At 34.0% G+C, this 15,410-nt stretch overlaps 2 protein-coding genes across 3 annotated transcripts; both read left to right on the forward strand.

The window, feature by feature from the left end:
* The first annotated feature begins 3,831 nt into the window (after positions 1 to 3,831).
* On the forward strand, positions 3,832 to 6,242 carry LOC126713646 (uncharacterized). Of its 2 annotated transcripts, XM_050413460.1 has the most exons (3): positions 3,832 to 4,054; positions 4,158 to 4,211; positions 4,883 to 6,242. In XM_050413460.1, the coding sequence occupies exon 3, from the start codon at positions 5,007 to 5,009 to the stop codon at positions 5,811 to 5,813; it is 807 nt and encodes a 268-aa protein (XP_050269417.1). In that variant the 5' UTR covers positions 3,832 to 4,054; positions 4,158 to 4,211; positions 4,883 to 5,006; the 3' UTR covers positions 5,814 to 6,242. The 2 variants fall into 2 exon arrangements, with proteins under 2 accessions (XP_050269417.1, XP_050269416.1); XM_050413459.1 differs by lacking the exon at positions 4,158 to 4,211.
* Positions 6,243 to 9,525: 3,283 nt separating this feature from the next.
* Positions 9,526 to 14,891, forward strand: LOC126713647 (uncharacterized). Its single transcript, XM_050413461.1, has 6 exons — positions 9,526 to 9,889; positions 12,120 to 12,269; positions 13,141 to 13,399; positions 13,486 to 13,704; positions 13,834 to 13,976; positions 14,454 to 14,891. The coding sequence occupies exons 1-6, from the start codon at positions 9,593 to 9,595 to the stop codon at positions 14,751 to 14,753; spliced, it is 1,368 nt and encodes a 455-aa protein (XP_050269418.1). The 5' UTR covers positions 9,526 to 9,592; the 3' UTR covers positions 14,754 to 14,891.
* Positions 14,892 to 15,410: the final 519 nt, after the last annotated feature.

Raw genomic sequence — 15,410 nt, forward strand, 5'->3', positions numbered from 1 at the left:
AAGATCATTAATAGTTAAATCATTGGATTTCTTTTTATTAAATCTTTTCAAAGTTTCTTCAAAGCTTATAGTTGATTTTAGCTTTTTACCAGTTTCATCTTTTATCAAATTTTTCTTAAACTTATCCAAATATTCTTTTTGTAATTCAGGATTTTGAATTTGATTTATCAGTTGAATTATTAATTTTTCATCTTCTTCACTCTTAGTGAGAGTATTTACAGTTTTAACAATATTGCAACAAGAATCTCTACAACCAATTTTAATATTAGGTGAACTAGAAGAATTATTAGCAAATTGATAGGAAGAATCGGATGAAGAAGAAAAATCATCTTCCAAAGAATCAGACGAGTTGTTTGAGTCAAGGATTCTAAATAATTCTTCTTGCTCTTTATCATCAGTATTTAACATGTTGAACTTGTTTTTCAACTTACCAAGTTTTTCCTTACAATCTTTACTAAAGTGTCCAGGTTTACCACAGTTAAAGCATTTACTTTTACCTGATCTATGTTTATCATATCTTTTAGAAACATTTTTCTTCTTAGCATAGAAATCATTAGGTTTAACAAAGTTATTTCTATATTTTTTATATTTTTTATGGCTTTTATCAAGTTTTTTACTTTTTTGCCTAGGAGCAATAGGAGGCAAACCATATTGTTCACAGAAATTACCCATTTCATATTTAGCTTTTCTTTTATTCTTTAATTGGTGTTTTAACAATTTTTCATCATCACACATATTGATACCAAGTTTTTTTATAGTACTGAAAATATCACCATAGGTTAAATTATCATAATCAATAGAATCATTTTTACCCATTAACTCTTGTTTTACCTTATGAGCAAAGATAAGAAGCAGACCGTCAATAAACTTTTCTTTCCAATAAGGCTTGTGGCAATCTTTCTAGAGCATCACCTTGGAAGTAAAAACATCTTGATACCATTTGTAATCAGAAATAGTAAGACAACTCAAATTATTTAAATAATCAAAAACACGAGATGAAATATTGGATGGAGTACCAACAAAATGTTTGAGAATAGTATAGATCAAGGTATTAACACCATCAGGAATACCACGACCAATACTTTCATCAAAAATAGGCAAACCTTCATCATTTTTTTTAACAACATGTTTAATAGACTCTCTAGATTCTTCAGTAATATATGAATCCCACCATCCACGAAGAGTACCAGAAAAACCAGTAACAAGTAAATTAACAATTTCAGGTTGATCAAGATCATGGTTATTTTGATAAGCAATACCAACCATAGACATATGACTCATTTTATTAATGATTTCTTATTCAGACAAACCATCAATATTCCATTCATAAAGCTTATCAGTAGAGACAGAAAACTGTGTTTGAAAAGATCTTTCTTCAAACTGCATATCAGGAGGAGTGGGTTTTGAATACCAGTTCTTTGTAAAAGACATGGGTTTGGAATTTCCAACAAATCTTTTAATTTCTGGTAAATCATCATCAAAAATCCTTTTTGCAAAAACAGAAGAAACAGTATCAGAATCTATATTTTCTTCAGAAACAATTTCATTTTTAGAAATAGTTCGAGCAGCTGGAGTACTCGTAGTGGTTCGAGCAATCGGAGTACTTGTAGAAGTACCCTCAGTTTTAACTTTTAAATCAGAAAGCATTTTTTCAACAATTTCAAGAGTCTTGGAATGAGAAGTTTTAAACATAACTTTTTCTCTTTGACTGGGTAAATCAATCAAAGGTTTCTTAGTTTTAATAGAAACAAATTTTTCAAGAGAAACAGTTTTTTCAATAATTTTTTCTTCAATACGGTCAAGCTATTGACTAATAATATGCAAAGATTCATTAATAAAATTGTTTTGTTCAATAAGACTAACAATGGGAGTTTGATCATTAACAATTTTGAAAGGAGAGGCCTTGACTTCATCCTTCTTAGTAGTTATCAAAATTGTTTCAAGAGGAGGATGAGTAGACTTAACAATGGTTTTATTTTCTTTAACAAAATTTTATTTTTTTTCATCACATTTAAATGTTGTATTGAAACTTCATCTTTTGAAACATAATGGTTTACAAGAAAATCAAAAAACAAAATATGTTTTTTCAATTGATTCATCTTTTCTAACCATTTTTTTTAACACGATCTTTTTCAGATAGCGTAAAATTATTTTGGAAATATTTTCTTTTATTTCTGTTTTTCGCAAGCATAAATTCATTATACAAGGAAACCAAATCAACTTCAAAGCTTTCATCCAAAATAGTCAAAACTCTTAATTGATTTTGGTAAACAGGGTTTTCAATAGGAGGAAAATCAGAATCAGATGGACAAACAAATTTAGTGTCATCTTCTTCTTCACTAGCATTTCTGCCATATGAAGAGGAAGATTCTGCTTTGGTGGAGTAAAAAGGAGTGCTAATTTGGGATTTATCACTTGAAACACCTTTCATCTTTAAATCAGTGGGTTTTTCAAAACTCCTTTGCAAAAATTCATTGATCTCTTGATCTCTTTTTGAAATACTTTCAGATCCAGCAAAGGAATGTCTTCCTTCGTTGATCCTCAAAGGTGGATGGTTTTGAAAACTTATTTTAACAGTACCATCAAGATATTGTTGAATATGAGTGAGATCTAGCTCATCAAAAACAGGTTTAGTAGGAGGGGATTCTTGTTCCAACAACCAATCATTAGGAAGCTTAACATCTTGCCATTGAATCATTTTTGGAACTTGAATTTTAGCATTAGGGGTTGAACATTGAATTAACATAGTTTTTCCAGAAGGTTCTTTTGGAATCCTAGCACCAGTGTTTATTTGAGTACCCAACAGTCTATAATAAATGCGATAAATCAAAGCAAAATGCTTATTACCTTCTTCCTTGTGATAACCAAATGAAGCAATATTTAATGTCAAAGCTTTAACAATATTAGGATCATCCAAAGTAAGAGTAAGATCAGGTTAACAGTTAAAATAAACAAGACCATCATACATAGAAGCAGTAATCATACCAAGAATGCTATCTTTAAAGATCTTAAATCTAGCATCTCTTAAACACATAAGAACAAAAGCATTAATACCCTTTCGGGTGAGTGGTTTAATAACAACTTGAACCATACCAATATGCAAATAACTGGATTTTTTAGCAGCAAGGAATTCATTAATATTTCTTTTAGAAAACAAACAGCATTTTTCATGAATTTTTGAAATAGAAAATATTTGTTCAACAGTTCTAACTTTGTAAGCAGAATAAAAAGCACTCTCAACAAAACTAGTTTTATAAACAGTTTTTGTATCAACTTTAGGAATATTCCAATTACGAAAATCAGGGATCAACTCATTATCATCAATAGTGTGATCTTCTTCATTTACAATATCAGGAGGACAACCAGTCCTAGAGCTGACAAAGGAGTTGGATCTCCATAATCTATCCATACTATCCTAGATTCAACACTCAGTTATCATGTTTTTCTCACAACCATTGCATTTCGTAACACATACTCTAACCAGCCTTATACCTCTCATGCCCTACATGCCCTCTCTTGGCTCAAACGGGCCTTACAATTCGGTTCTAGAAATTCTTTACGACTAGGGTGGCGCCAACGACGGTAAGAAGGGAACACAACAAAGGAGTATCAAAGTTTCGAGTAGACACAGACAGAGAGACAGAGAACACAACCATGCTATCACCGGCCAGAAAAGAGTGGCCCTGATACCATAAAGGGGGGAGGACACACAACTGAAGGGAAGAGATGGAAGCACAGTGTAATAATATGAATTTAACAGTAAAGTAATATTAAAAAAATTTAACAGTGAAGTAATATTCTAATTAATGAAATTATAGTGTAAAGAAGTGTTTTTGAAAAATGAGTGAAATAGAAAAAGTAGTTTATCCCTCATATCGTCGACGCTCTCACAAGTTTCAGCTATAGCCCAAGATTCTGAGTCCTCAGACAAATAAAGAAAGAGAGAGATTGGATTTGGGGTTTTGAATTGACTCTGAACCCGCTTGAGCTTATTTTATTTTATTTTATTTTATTTTTCTCTCTTAGCAAAATAGCGCTTCAACCCAACAAATCGGTAAGAATATAAGATCGTCTCTCAGTTCTCTTTTTACCTGTTCATACTCTTAGCTTTTTAGCTTTACTATTAATAATGGTTTATCATGCTTTGAATTGTATAGATCCTTTGCCAATTTCATTTTTTTTTTGGCTCCATTTCTGTCCTAGATTTTCAGGTATGGGTTTGTAGCTTTTATTATGGTGATTATTTCTTGCGTTTCTGCATTGGTTTTTTTTTGGAAAGGCTAATTTCCAAAGACCCATATTGGAATTGGGTTGGATTTTGAAATGGGTATTCGTCAAAACGAACAAAAAACTGTTTTTTTTTTTTTTTTTTTTTTTTGCACTATTGATTCGAAGTTTGACCCTTCGGTAGTTTGTGTCAATTTGAAACTTGGTTGTGGTTCTAGAAATTGAATTGGGGGATTAGTTTTGTTGTGGAAATTAGGTTACTGATAACTGGTTCAGGCGTTGCTTTGATAGAGGGATCTTTTAGATGTTGCAGTATATGTTGTTGGGAATTGTGAATTTCGATCTGAAGCAACTACTAGTATTTCTTATGTAGTTGTTAATTTACTGATTCCTCCAAAAGTTTAAAGATGAAAATGGTAAATTTAATCATTTAACTGCATAATTCTAACACTCTCTCACATGTGGGCTCTAACTCCCTTTTAATAGGTGAGGCTCAACACGTGAGATTTTAAATGAGAGTTAGAGTGGAGTAGACATGAATCGAACTCGGGACTTCTTACTTTGATACCATGTTAAACTACTGTGTATCAGTAATTTATCTCTTACCCATATGCTGCAGACTAGATGATTTGCTTGACTGTATCTTCTCTTTCAGGTTAAGTTTCTGGAGCAACGTGTTTCTAGTTGTCATTATGGTAATAGACACCTTGGTTCAAGGTTTCTGTGGCAAACTTAGCAAGTGATGTTATTTTTATGGTCATTGTTCCTCAAATACTAAAATGTGGAGTTTTGCATCCAATTGCATAGCTGGAAATATTGGACTGAAAAATGACTCTATTAACCAAACCCAAGCTGCTTCTGAATGCTCTGATGATGAGGCTTCTTCTATTGCTAGCAGAGAGGAAGGACTAGAGTGCCCAATATGCTGGGAATCCTTTAACATCGTTGAAAATGTACCGTATGTCTTATGGTGTGGCCATACCCTTTGTAAAAATTGCATTCTGGGACTGCAATGGGCTGTTGTGAAATTTCCCACTCTACCAATTCAGCTTCCACTCTTTATCTCCTGCCCATGGTGCAATCTCTTATCCTTCCGTCTGGTTTACAGGGGAAATCTCAAGTTTCCTCGCAAGAATTACTTTCTTCTCTGGATGGTTGAGAGCATGCATGGTGACAGAGTGAAGTCTCATTCTTCCTTCACTAGGGATCAACAATCACTCTGGCCTACAAATGGAAATTTGCCAATGGGAGGTCAAGTAAGCAATGGTAACCTCAGGAGGGGACAATATATTCGTCATCCTGAGCCACCAGGATCCCACCATGACCATGGTCGTCTCAGTAATTATCTCAGTGTGGAGACGTTACACTCTTCCCTTCGGAAGTCGCTGATTTTCTTTGTTCATTTGACGGCTAAATTCCCATTGGTTGTTATATTTCTTCTGATCGTCCTCTATGCAATACCTGCTAGTGCAGCCATCTTGGCTTTGTACATACTTGTCACAGTTCTGTTTGCTCTCCCGTCATTTCTCGTTCTGTACTTTGCATATCCTAGTCTGGATTGGCTTGTGAGAGAAATCATCACTTGAGATGCTATTTGGGGTTTGCAAGTGCTGTGAATTGATGTTTGCTCCTATAAAAATGCATCCTCTCTATCCAAAGAACCATGAAACTTATAATTTGACGACTTTCCACTGTAAGGCTGCCCCAATGCTTCCCTTTGAAAGACACTCAATGTCAGTACCATTCAAGACTTTCATTTTCAGATTCATTTTTAGTGCTTTTAGAAACTGGCTGCTATGATGGCTGTGATATTAATTACTGAAATTTTATAGTGTTGGTGCATCCAATTCTTGAAGTGAATTTTCATTTTCCTAGACATAGTTGGATTGTGGATATCCCATGGTTATTTATACAGTTGTAATAGGTAATTAGCATGAAGACCATATATGAAGAGCTTGGGTGTTTGTTTGTATGGAATATTTGTTATGTAATTTAATTATAGTTGTTTGATGATAGATTTGGGATCAAGCAACTTAATATTGGTTTATGTCCTCTTTATAATTATTTGTTTAAGTCACAGGCAGAGTTCTTTGCATTTTACACCTCCTGAATGACTTTGTGGCTGTAGATGATAGCTTACTGGATTTGTTTGTGTTCTTGTCTTGTTTGATTTGTTGTATTCAACTTTCTGTCTGGTCAAATAGAGGATCAGTTTGTAGAAAGTTTGAAATTAGTTTGTATTATGATCTTTTGAGAGGGTCCAGAGGAGTTCTATTCCTTAGAGGAGCATTTGGGGTGCTAAGGTGCCTCAGAAGGTTGTTTCTTCTTTTCTTTTATTTTCTCTTTTCCTGTTTTACTTGCTGTTATATTGGGCAAATCACCGAGGGTCGTCAGTGGACAATCTTTGAAAACAAGGTCTTGTGATTGTTGACCAGTGTTGTGTGTGCAAGAATAGAGGGGAGTCCATAGAGCACCTTCTACTTCATAGCATAGGTCAGTGGCTCAGGATATTTGGTCATTTGTGTGTACTTTATTCAGGGTGGTTTGGGTTATGCCGGAGACTGCAATGGATGCTAGAATGTTTGCTAGAAAGATTTTATCGTAACATAAGTTCCAAGAAATGGAAAGCTGTATCAATGAGTATTGTGAACAATTTAGTGAGAGATGAACAGTTGAACTTTTGATACAGTTGAACTTTTGATGGGGTTGAATTTTTAAATCATGTTCTTAAGCAATTTGCTTTAAGATCTTTGTATGATTTGAATCATTTGATGACTACCTTGGGTAGGAACCCTGTATCTTTTTTTCTGGAGTTTTTAGATCATTTAATTCTTAAGAGTATAGTTTCTTAAGAGTGGTTTATTGCATATTTTGTGCATTTGCCCTAGCTCCTCTCAAATGAAATTATTTTACTTTTCAAAAAGAAAAAAAGAAAAAGAAAATAGAGGTCATGGTGGATGTTGTAAAACTGGATTTATGAAATTTGAAGTTGCGACAGGTAAAGCTGTTCTGATGATTCTATAGTTTTGTTTTTTAGTTGCTGTATTTTATGTCTGGTTAGTCTGAGCAAGATTGGTTCATTAAAAATTTGCAGCAGTGTAACAACATTTCCCTTGAACAGCTTGTCTATTGGACAGTGTAATTTTGACCATGGTTCTTCAACTAGCTCTGGTGTGGGGAAAAGGTCATATATATCCATTGTATAAATCTGGTAATTCCTTGAATTCAGGAATGAGCTGTATTAGTGGAGGCCATGAATATTGTGGCTAGCACAGTGCTACATCTTGACCCTGTTTTTTTGCCTAATAAGAAGCTTTATTCTTATTCCATAATCAAAGCGGGAATACTACTCATCTCTGTCTCCATCTGAGGGGCCTAAAACGGAAAGTTACAATCACAAGCCCAACTAGCAAGAGTAGGCAATCAAAATAAAATAACATTGCATGCTACTGCCTATGTACATGAGATGAGAGGCTTTCCAAAAGGAAAAAGATTGAAGACGCTCCAAGATATCTGCTATAATATTGACTAAATGTTCCAGTGATTGAACAAGTAGAAACCGATGTAAGAGCAAAACCAAAATTATTTTAGAATTTATATTTTCAGATTTTTGTATTTATCTCATAGGAAATTGGATAGTTGTAAACTTTTATTCAAATAAGGCTTAGATTTGAAATTAGATAAAGAACAGTATTTGAGTTCGATTAGAATTAGTTTCCATTAGTTGTTATCTTTCATCTTTTTACTTCCTAGAAGCTTTAACTCTGTATAAACTTTTGGTCTATTTTATATTTGAGGATAGACAATTGATTAATGAAATTTTAGATTGGAGATTTTCTAATGGGAGCTAATTCCTAACGCCTTAGATGTTGATGCTGAAGTTTCTTGCTTAGGGTTTATCTTTTAATTTATTGTTCTTTTATTTTCCACTTGATTGTCATGCATCAAAAACTTGTGTGCATTGCCTTCCCATATGTATCTTGTCCGCCCAATTTTTTTTTTTTTTTTTTTTTTTTTTTTTTTTTTTTTTTTTTTTTTTGCATCTTGTTGGTCTTAAATGTATTTGGTATCAAGGTTTTCAGATCCAAACTGTTCATTAAACCGTAAAAAGAAGAGGTTCAAGGTTTTTGAAGTCGAACCGGGGTCGAATCGTGATAACGTCATAATTAATTTAATAATTAATTAAAGCCTAAATATAGATATTAAATTTATAAAACTAGCAAAATTGGCTAATATATCTATATATGTGAGGGAAATTTAATGATTTTCAAGTATATATTTAATAATTAAATAAGAAAGTTAATAAAATAAAATAATAACCATGAAAACATTAAAATTTATGATTAATTTTTGAAGTAAAGTTGAATATTTTTGAAGAATTTTAATTATATATTTTTTTTATTTTTTGTAAGAGATGGATAATTTAATTAAGTAGAATAAAATTGTGTTAAGTTGTTTTTATAAAAAAAAAAAATTTAAATTAAAAAAAAAAATTGCTAAGGGGTTGGACCGCACGGTTCTTGCCACCGATTTGTGTGGTTCAACCCTAGTTTTAGGAGTTCATGGAATTACCACATATGCCCGGTTCTCTATGCTTAAAAAACTGGATTTCAATCCAATTCTCAGTTTTCACCGTCCGATCCAGGTTTGAAAACCTTGTTTGGTATGATGCTATGACCTCATTTAGACATAGACATTAACCAATTGCTTTTCCACATTTAAGCCAAATCTCCACCTAAGCCAAAGGCAAATATGTAATGCTATGCATGTATTCAACACCCTACCAAACTTTTGAATAAAAATTAGAGATAACATTTCCTTCAATAGCGTGCAAAGTGCAAAGTAAGTTCAATCTTTAGAGCGAGAAGCAAATAATACTAAGAAATGCTCAGCTTTGGTTGCAAACCATACAACTTGTTTCACAAACTACTAATGTGATTGATAATTTGATACATAATAAAAATAGTGTTAATAATAACTTAAATAAAGGCAATGTTTTTCCGATTATAATAAATCATATCAACAATTAAGAAAATATTGTATCCATAACATTATTTAGTTGCAATTTATGAGGAATTGAGGATCTAACAGTCGTATTAAAAAAAAAAATTTAATTTAAAATCACGGTTCTAGAAAGTTCTGCTGATTTCCATTTCTACGTGATCTCTTCTTTTTTTTCTCCCTCCATCATCCACAATAAATCTAAAAATCCACGTAGAACATTCCAACATAGATCACCCACGTGTCGCAAACACAACCTGGAATTGAAACCTTAGATTCTGCTGTGTACAAACTCCAACAGTCCAACTGGTTAGTTAGTTAGTTAGTTTATGGTAAAGAAAAGAGGGCTTGGGTTTCAAAAAAAATGGTGGCAACCGTTGCTGTTCCTTCCCCAAAATCCTCTATCTTGCAAAAGCAGAACCTAGTCTCTCTGAGAGACCCAAATTGTAGTTTCCTTGCTGGGTCCTCCTTGAAGCAGCTAAAACCCAGAAACAAGAGAAGAGATGCAGATCATGCCATCAGTTTGGTGGTTCCTTCAGCAAGCCTCGCCACCAACACAGCCACAACCACAACCAATCGTGGTGGCAGGTTTTATTTCAACTTCACTGGATTTCCTTTCCCTCTTGGCCCTTTTCTCAACAGGAGCACTCTAAGGACTGAGGTCTGCTTCTTTGCCTTCAACTTCACTTTATTCATTTTAATGTTTCTCTTAGCTAGCTTTCTTAATTTCTTCTTTGTTTTCTCTTCATTTTATTGGAATTAGCTTCCAATATTGAATTTCTTAGGATTTTTCTCATTGTTACCAAGCTGGCTTTGTCTCATTTTATTGCCTTTGTCTGTATTGCTTTGATTGCTGTTTCTTTATTGGCTTCACTTATTAAGAAGGGGAACTGTTTTTCTATCTTTTAAGATCTTTGTATTATATGTTTATGTTCAACTGAGTGGTCTAATAAGTTTCTGTGGTTTGTGATTTGTCTATTATCAGTTTATCACTTTTCTCTTTGTCATGGTTTCCCTTATGCTTGCTTAGTTAATCCAAATTATGGCTTTGGCAAGCATATGATTTTACTAGGGGGAGATAGTGTGGTGTCTATATGTGGTAAGATTTTGCCAGTATTTCAAGGCTTCTAAAATATGAATACAAATCCTTCCGTCCATTTTTTGTGTTCCACTTTATACACTACCAATCGCAACTTACCACATATTGTTTTTACTATTCCTTAAACATGATTTTGGAAATAGAGTTTCCAAAAAATGGTTCATGAACTCACTTAACCACTGCAGTCACTGTGCATGATTTCTTGCATACTTTGTTGGTCCAATACATAGAAAGTGGTTTCCATTTTCTTTCATAGGTTACAGCTTGTCCAAGTACCACTTGGTTGATTGCCAGATATTTTAATGATTCTCTGTCAAAACAGCTAAGCAAGTTTTAATCATGGAGGATCTATCATCTTTAAGATGCAGAAATTTATTTTTTAACTCTATAACAATGGAAATTTATTACGTAAGCTGATAGTACGAAAGTTATGTTGAATTTCCCTTCCTTGCCCTGCTCTTGACAGAACTCAAGTGATATTTACTCTTTGCTCTTTATGCACTTTTTTTGCTACCTCAACTTGAATCAACTCACTTGTTCATTTAATTGCTCTCTTCTAAATATGACCAAACCATCTAAAGCAACTCTCTCTCCTTTTTTTTTGTATCAATAGGAGCCACCCCTAATATCTCATTTCAGTTGCACTAATTTTATAAATATATTGCTTCTTAACAACCCAACACTCAACCCATAGTGCATACCTGATCTTGTAGAAGTCTTATAAAACTGTCCCTTTAACTTAATAGGTATTCTACGATGACACAATTGACAATCCTCTTGATGTGCTTCTCCACTCCATCTACCCTACTCTTATCCTATGGTTCACATTCTCTTCAATCTCTCCATTTTTTGAATTATTGATCCAAGATATCAAAAGTGGTATCTCTTGACCATCAAGTCTTATAGCCCCTTCATCATTGTTTCTACTTTTATTAAAATGTATATGTACTCTGTTTTAGTCCTACTTAATCGAAACCCTTTAGATTCCAAAGCGTCCTACCAAATTTCTAACTTGAGATTTACTCCTTGTCTTGTTTAATCCACTAAAACTATATCAACTTCAAAAGGCATACACCAAGGGACTTTCTCTTAAATCGATTTTAGTGAGCTCATTCATTACCAATGCAAAAAGATATGAACTTAATGCAAATCAATGGTGATAGGAAACTTATTTGTGATGCCTTCATTTCTTGTAGCACTAGTTATATCTCCATCATGCATATCCTTAGTCAAATCTATTTACTTTAGACTTTCTTTTCCAAAGCCACCACTTAACATAACCTCTCTAGGTACCTTAAGTATAGCCTCTATATTTTATTTGTTTTGAGGAACCTTTGATGGTAGCCTAAGTAAACTCTATAGGTTGGGATCGTGGTGTGCTTTAGTTTTTCTATATGATGCTTTAATGTATAAGGATGATAAGAATTTTTCTAGATCGGTAGGTTCAGCATTCTGAATCAGAAATCATTGCATCAATCTGTATCAAATGGTGCAATCTTGATTGAAAAGTACAATAGATTAGATACAGTTGAATACAAGCAGTACCAGAGGAATGAACAAGAAAAAAGGAACAAATATGCCTAAACAAAGAATGGTTTCCTTCTCCTTGTCTGCTTGCGTTTTCAAATGCTAGGTTGATATTTCATTAAGCATGCTAAGAGCCTAGTTCCAAATTGAAAAGTAAACCATAACTTGAAGTAATAAACTGGTCATATCATATGATAATGTATAATGTAGTTAGAAGTTCTGCTTTTATGCACTAACATGTCCCTTCTATTAATATCTTTCTTAGGCTGTGAAGGGCTGCATATGGCTATTCGAACAAGAGCAAGCATTAGGATTCAGTAGTGTGTCCACGAACATTCGAATGACAATCATTAAACTCAAATCTGGTGGATTATGGGTCCATGCCCCGATTGCTCCAACCAAGGAGTGTATTCAGGTTCCATCTTTTTCTTTAATTTTGTTAATCTATATAATATGAATACTATTAAGATTGGAGGCAATTGAAATACAAATGCATAAAAAATTTCTTATACTCTTTTTTTGGCATGTAAAACTTGGCTACTTGTAATTCAGATTTTTGAATAATTAGTTTTATTATTTGGGTTGTTTACGGCATTTTTTGTTGAATAAATTTAAATACTTAAAAGGATCTTTTATTATCAAATTATTTCTGTGCTGAATGATACCGGTCATTCTTTCAAGGCTATCTAAGAACTCCACTTTGGAAAATGGCAACAGAGAATTATGTAGCTATGTCCAAATATTTTACATAAAGTTTTGTTTAGTTGAGTTGATTGCAATGTATTATAATTTATAAATAGGGAGTGTGAATAGATAAAATGTGGTCACATTTCTTGCACTGAAATCATCATAGCAAGATCTTAATCACTTAAACAGATATCATGGTCACATTTTTTACATTAAAATCAGCACAGCAAGACCCTAATCACTTATATGGGCATCAATTACAAAACATTTTGATAATGCCTCCCTGTTTTCATTAAAACAAAGTTAACTGTTCTCTCTCTCAAAAGGAAGAAAAGTATTTCCAAAATGCAATATAACCAGCCCCTTACGTGATACCTACTCTAAAATCTAAATTGTTCGTCAAGAAAGATTGACTGGTCCAGGAAAAGTCAATAGTCATAATCATCACATATACAAGATCTTCCTCAATATACTAATTTAATCCCTCTTTTTTACACTTTCAATCTAAGTTATTTTAGTCTTGGCCTCCAAAATTCTGCATATCTTGCATTTCTATGGATTTCTTGTGTCTTATTGATGACCTCTTGGTCTTTTGCCAGCTTGTGAAGGAGTTAGGAGCTCCTGTAGAATACATTGTCCTGCCTACTTTTGCTTATGAGCATAAAATATTTGTTGGCCCATTTTCTAGAAAGTTCCCTCGGGCTCAGGTATGGGTGGCCCCAAGGCAATGGAGTTGGCCCTTGAATTTGCCACTTGAGTTTTTTGGTATTTTTCGTGCTAAAACCTTGAAAGATGAGGACTCATCAACCCCGTGGGCTGATGAGATTGAACATAAAATTCTAAGCTCGCCAGAAGTTGGTAATGTAAACTATGCATCAACTACCTTAACTATGTTTTCATGAATCAAAAGTAGTGATAATTGATTTGCTTGTGGAGTATTTCAGGAATTGGGCCATATGTGGAGGTAGCATTCTATCATAAGCGTTCAAGAACACTACTTGTAACAGATGCTGTAATTTTTGTACCGAGGCAGCCACCAGAGTGCATAAGTAAAGAATCCTTGTTAGCATCTGCAAAGAATGGTTTGGCTGTTAAAATTCTTAGTAAAGGAAAGGAAGTTCCAGAGGAACCAATTGTTGACAACATGAGGAACCGTCAAAAAGGTTAGTCCTCTATTGAAATCCAAATAGCACATTCTTTGGTGTTTGTTAGTGGATTTAAGACAAATGTGAAAGCAACTTAAGTGTATGTACCTATCACAAGTATTAAGTTAGACTTGAGTTTTGGTGCAGGGTGGGAACGAATGGTTCTACAAATTTTGTTTCTTGGTCCATCAAATCTGTTGGAGCCTAATGCTAGCTTTGCTCAGATGTCACAAAAGTTGATTGTTTCACCCATTGTAAAGACTTTGGTGTTCAGCAAAGTTCCTGAAAAGGTAGCTACCCTAGTCCAATGCAGAATTTTTCTTGTTTTATGTTTTTTTGTTGTGGGGGGGGGGGGGGGGGGGGGGGGGGGGGGGGTGGTGGTGTTGGATGGGAGTGCCAGGTTTTGCTCCTCTCTTTGACAAACATTGGTTAGTGTGGCTACCTATCATTTTTACACCAAATATATGCATAACAGGGTGGTTTATATGCCTTAGCATTTCATAAGAAACATTGAACTACCACTCATGCCTAGATGTTGAATACTATAACTTAATTGCAACTGAACCAACCAAAAGAGGCATTTAAAAGAGAGGATTTGTGGATTTTTTTTTAATTACCCTTGGATGTTTTTCATGAGGACACACTAAATTATAGTAGTGAAACTGAATTGAGTGTTGTGACTGAGTTTTTAATGGTGATTTGAAAGTACACCGTCATTTCACTGAAACAAAAGAATGTATGACAATCAAATGTGCTTTGAAATTCAGGTCAGGGACTGGATTGATGGCATTGCACGGGACTGGAGGTTCAAGAGAGTAATTCCTGCTCATTTTGCTGCTCCAATAAATGCAAGCAGGTCTGATTTCTTAGCTGCATTCGCATTTCTTGATGACCTCTTGGGTGAGCGTTATGCCACATGGCCTTCACTCTCTCTTCTCTTCGCATCACTTATGGGAAAGGCTGCCAGTTACTTCCCTCCAGATGACATGAAGACCTTATCATCCCTTGATCAGTTTTTAGTCTCAGTGGGAGCCGTAAAGAAGACTGTTTCAGGCAGGAAACGATGACACACAATGAATTAAAATTTACTTGTGAAGATTGCACCTCTTAGGGTTACAATTTTTCCTGTATATTTAGGTTATAAGGATGTTATTTAACCAATGTTCTGTTTTCTTAAATTTGAAATGTGAAAAGTAGTTCCAATACCGAGAGTGTTTTGCTTGTGAAAGGAAATTCTTCTTTACAAGTCTGGTCCTCTCAATGTTTCATGACCTAACCCACCAACCAAATAAAGAATAAGCGCAGTTGGTAGGAGCCCAACTACATTGGGTCTTTCTGGTAGGGGGCCCTGGTTATGTACCTTACCATTGTTAAGCATACAAAGCTTCAGGACATTCTCTGCATAATTGCATACAAAGACCCACATAAGAAGAACCAAGAGTATGTGCATATCCCTTCCTACTTCACTGGTCCTGGCCTGGGCCGTTAATGCTTTATGTTCTGTTTTAATAAACATAATAGCAACATAGAATGGACTCATGGTTTATTATTATTTCAACACTTTTGAAGTTTGATTTCAATGGCATTTTGATTACTACACACCTTCAAAAGGCTTAATAAAATCTTCAGACTGCAGATAAAATTTATAAGCAATTCTTGAATGTTGAATACTTATTATAAATTGATGGAAGTTAGGTGCTTATAGATAAACATAATTATGCTGT

This window comes from Quercus robur, chromosome 2 (assembly GCF_932294415.1).
Source record: "Quercus robur chromosome 2, dhQueRobu3.1, whole genome shotgun sequence".
NCBI classification, from domain to species: Eukaryota; Viridiplantae; Streptophyta; class Magnoliopsida; order Fagales; family Fagaceae; genus Quercus; species Quercus robur.

Excerpts from the sequence above, each read along its gene's own strand:
- LOC126713646 (XM_050413460.1), top strand. The coding sequence starts at position 5,007 with ATGTGGAGTTTTGCATCCAATTGCATAGCTGGAAATATTGGACTGAAA.
- LOC126713647 (XM_050413461.1), top strand. The coding sequence starts at position 9,593 with ATGGTGGCAACCGTTGCTGTTCCTTCCCCAAAATCCTCTATCTTGCAA. Across the intron at positions 9,890-12,119 it reads GGAGCACTCTAAGGACTGAG|GCTGTGAAGGGCTGCATATG; the intron begins GTCTGCTTCTTT and ends TATCTTTCTTAG. Across the intron at positions 13,400-13,485 it reads TCTAAGCTCGCCAGAAGTTG|GAATTGGGCCATATGTGGAG; the intron begins GTAATGTAAACT and ends GGAGTATTTCAG.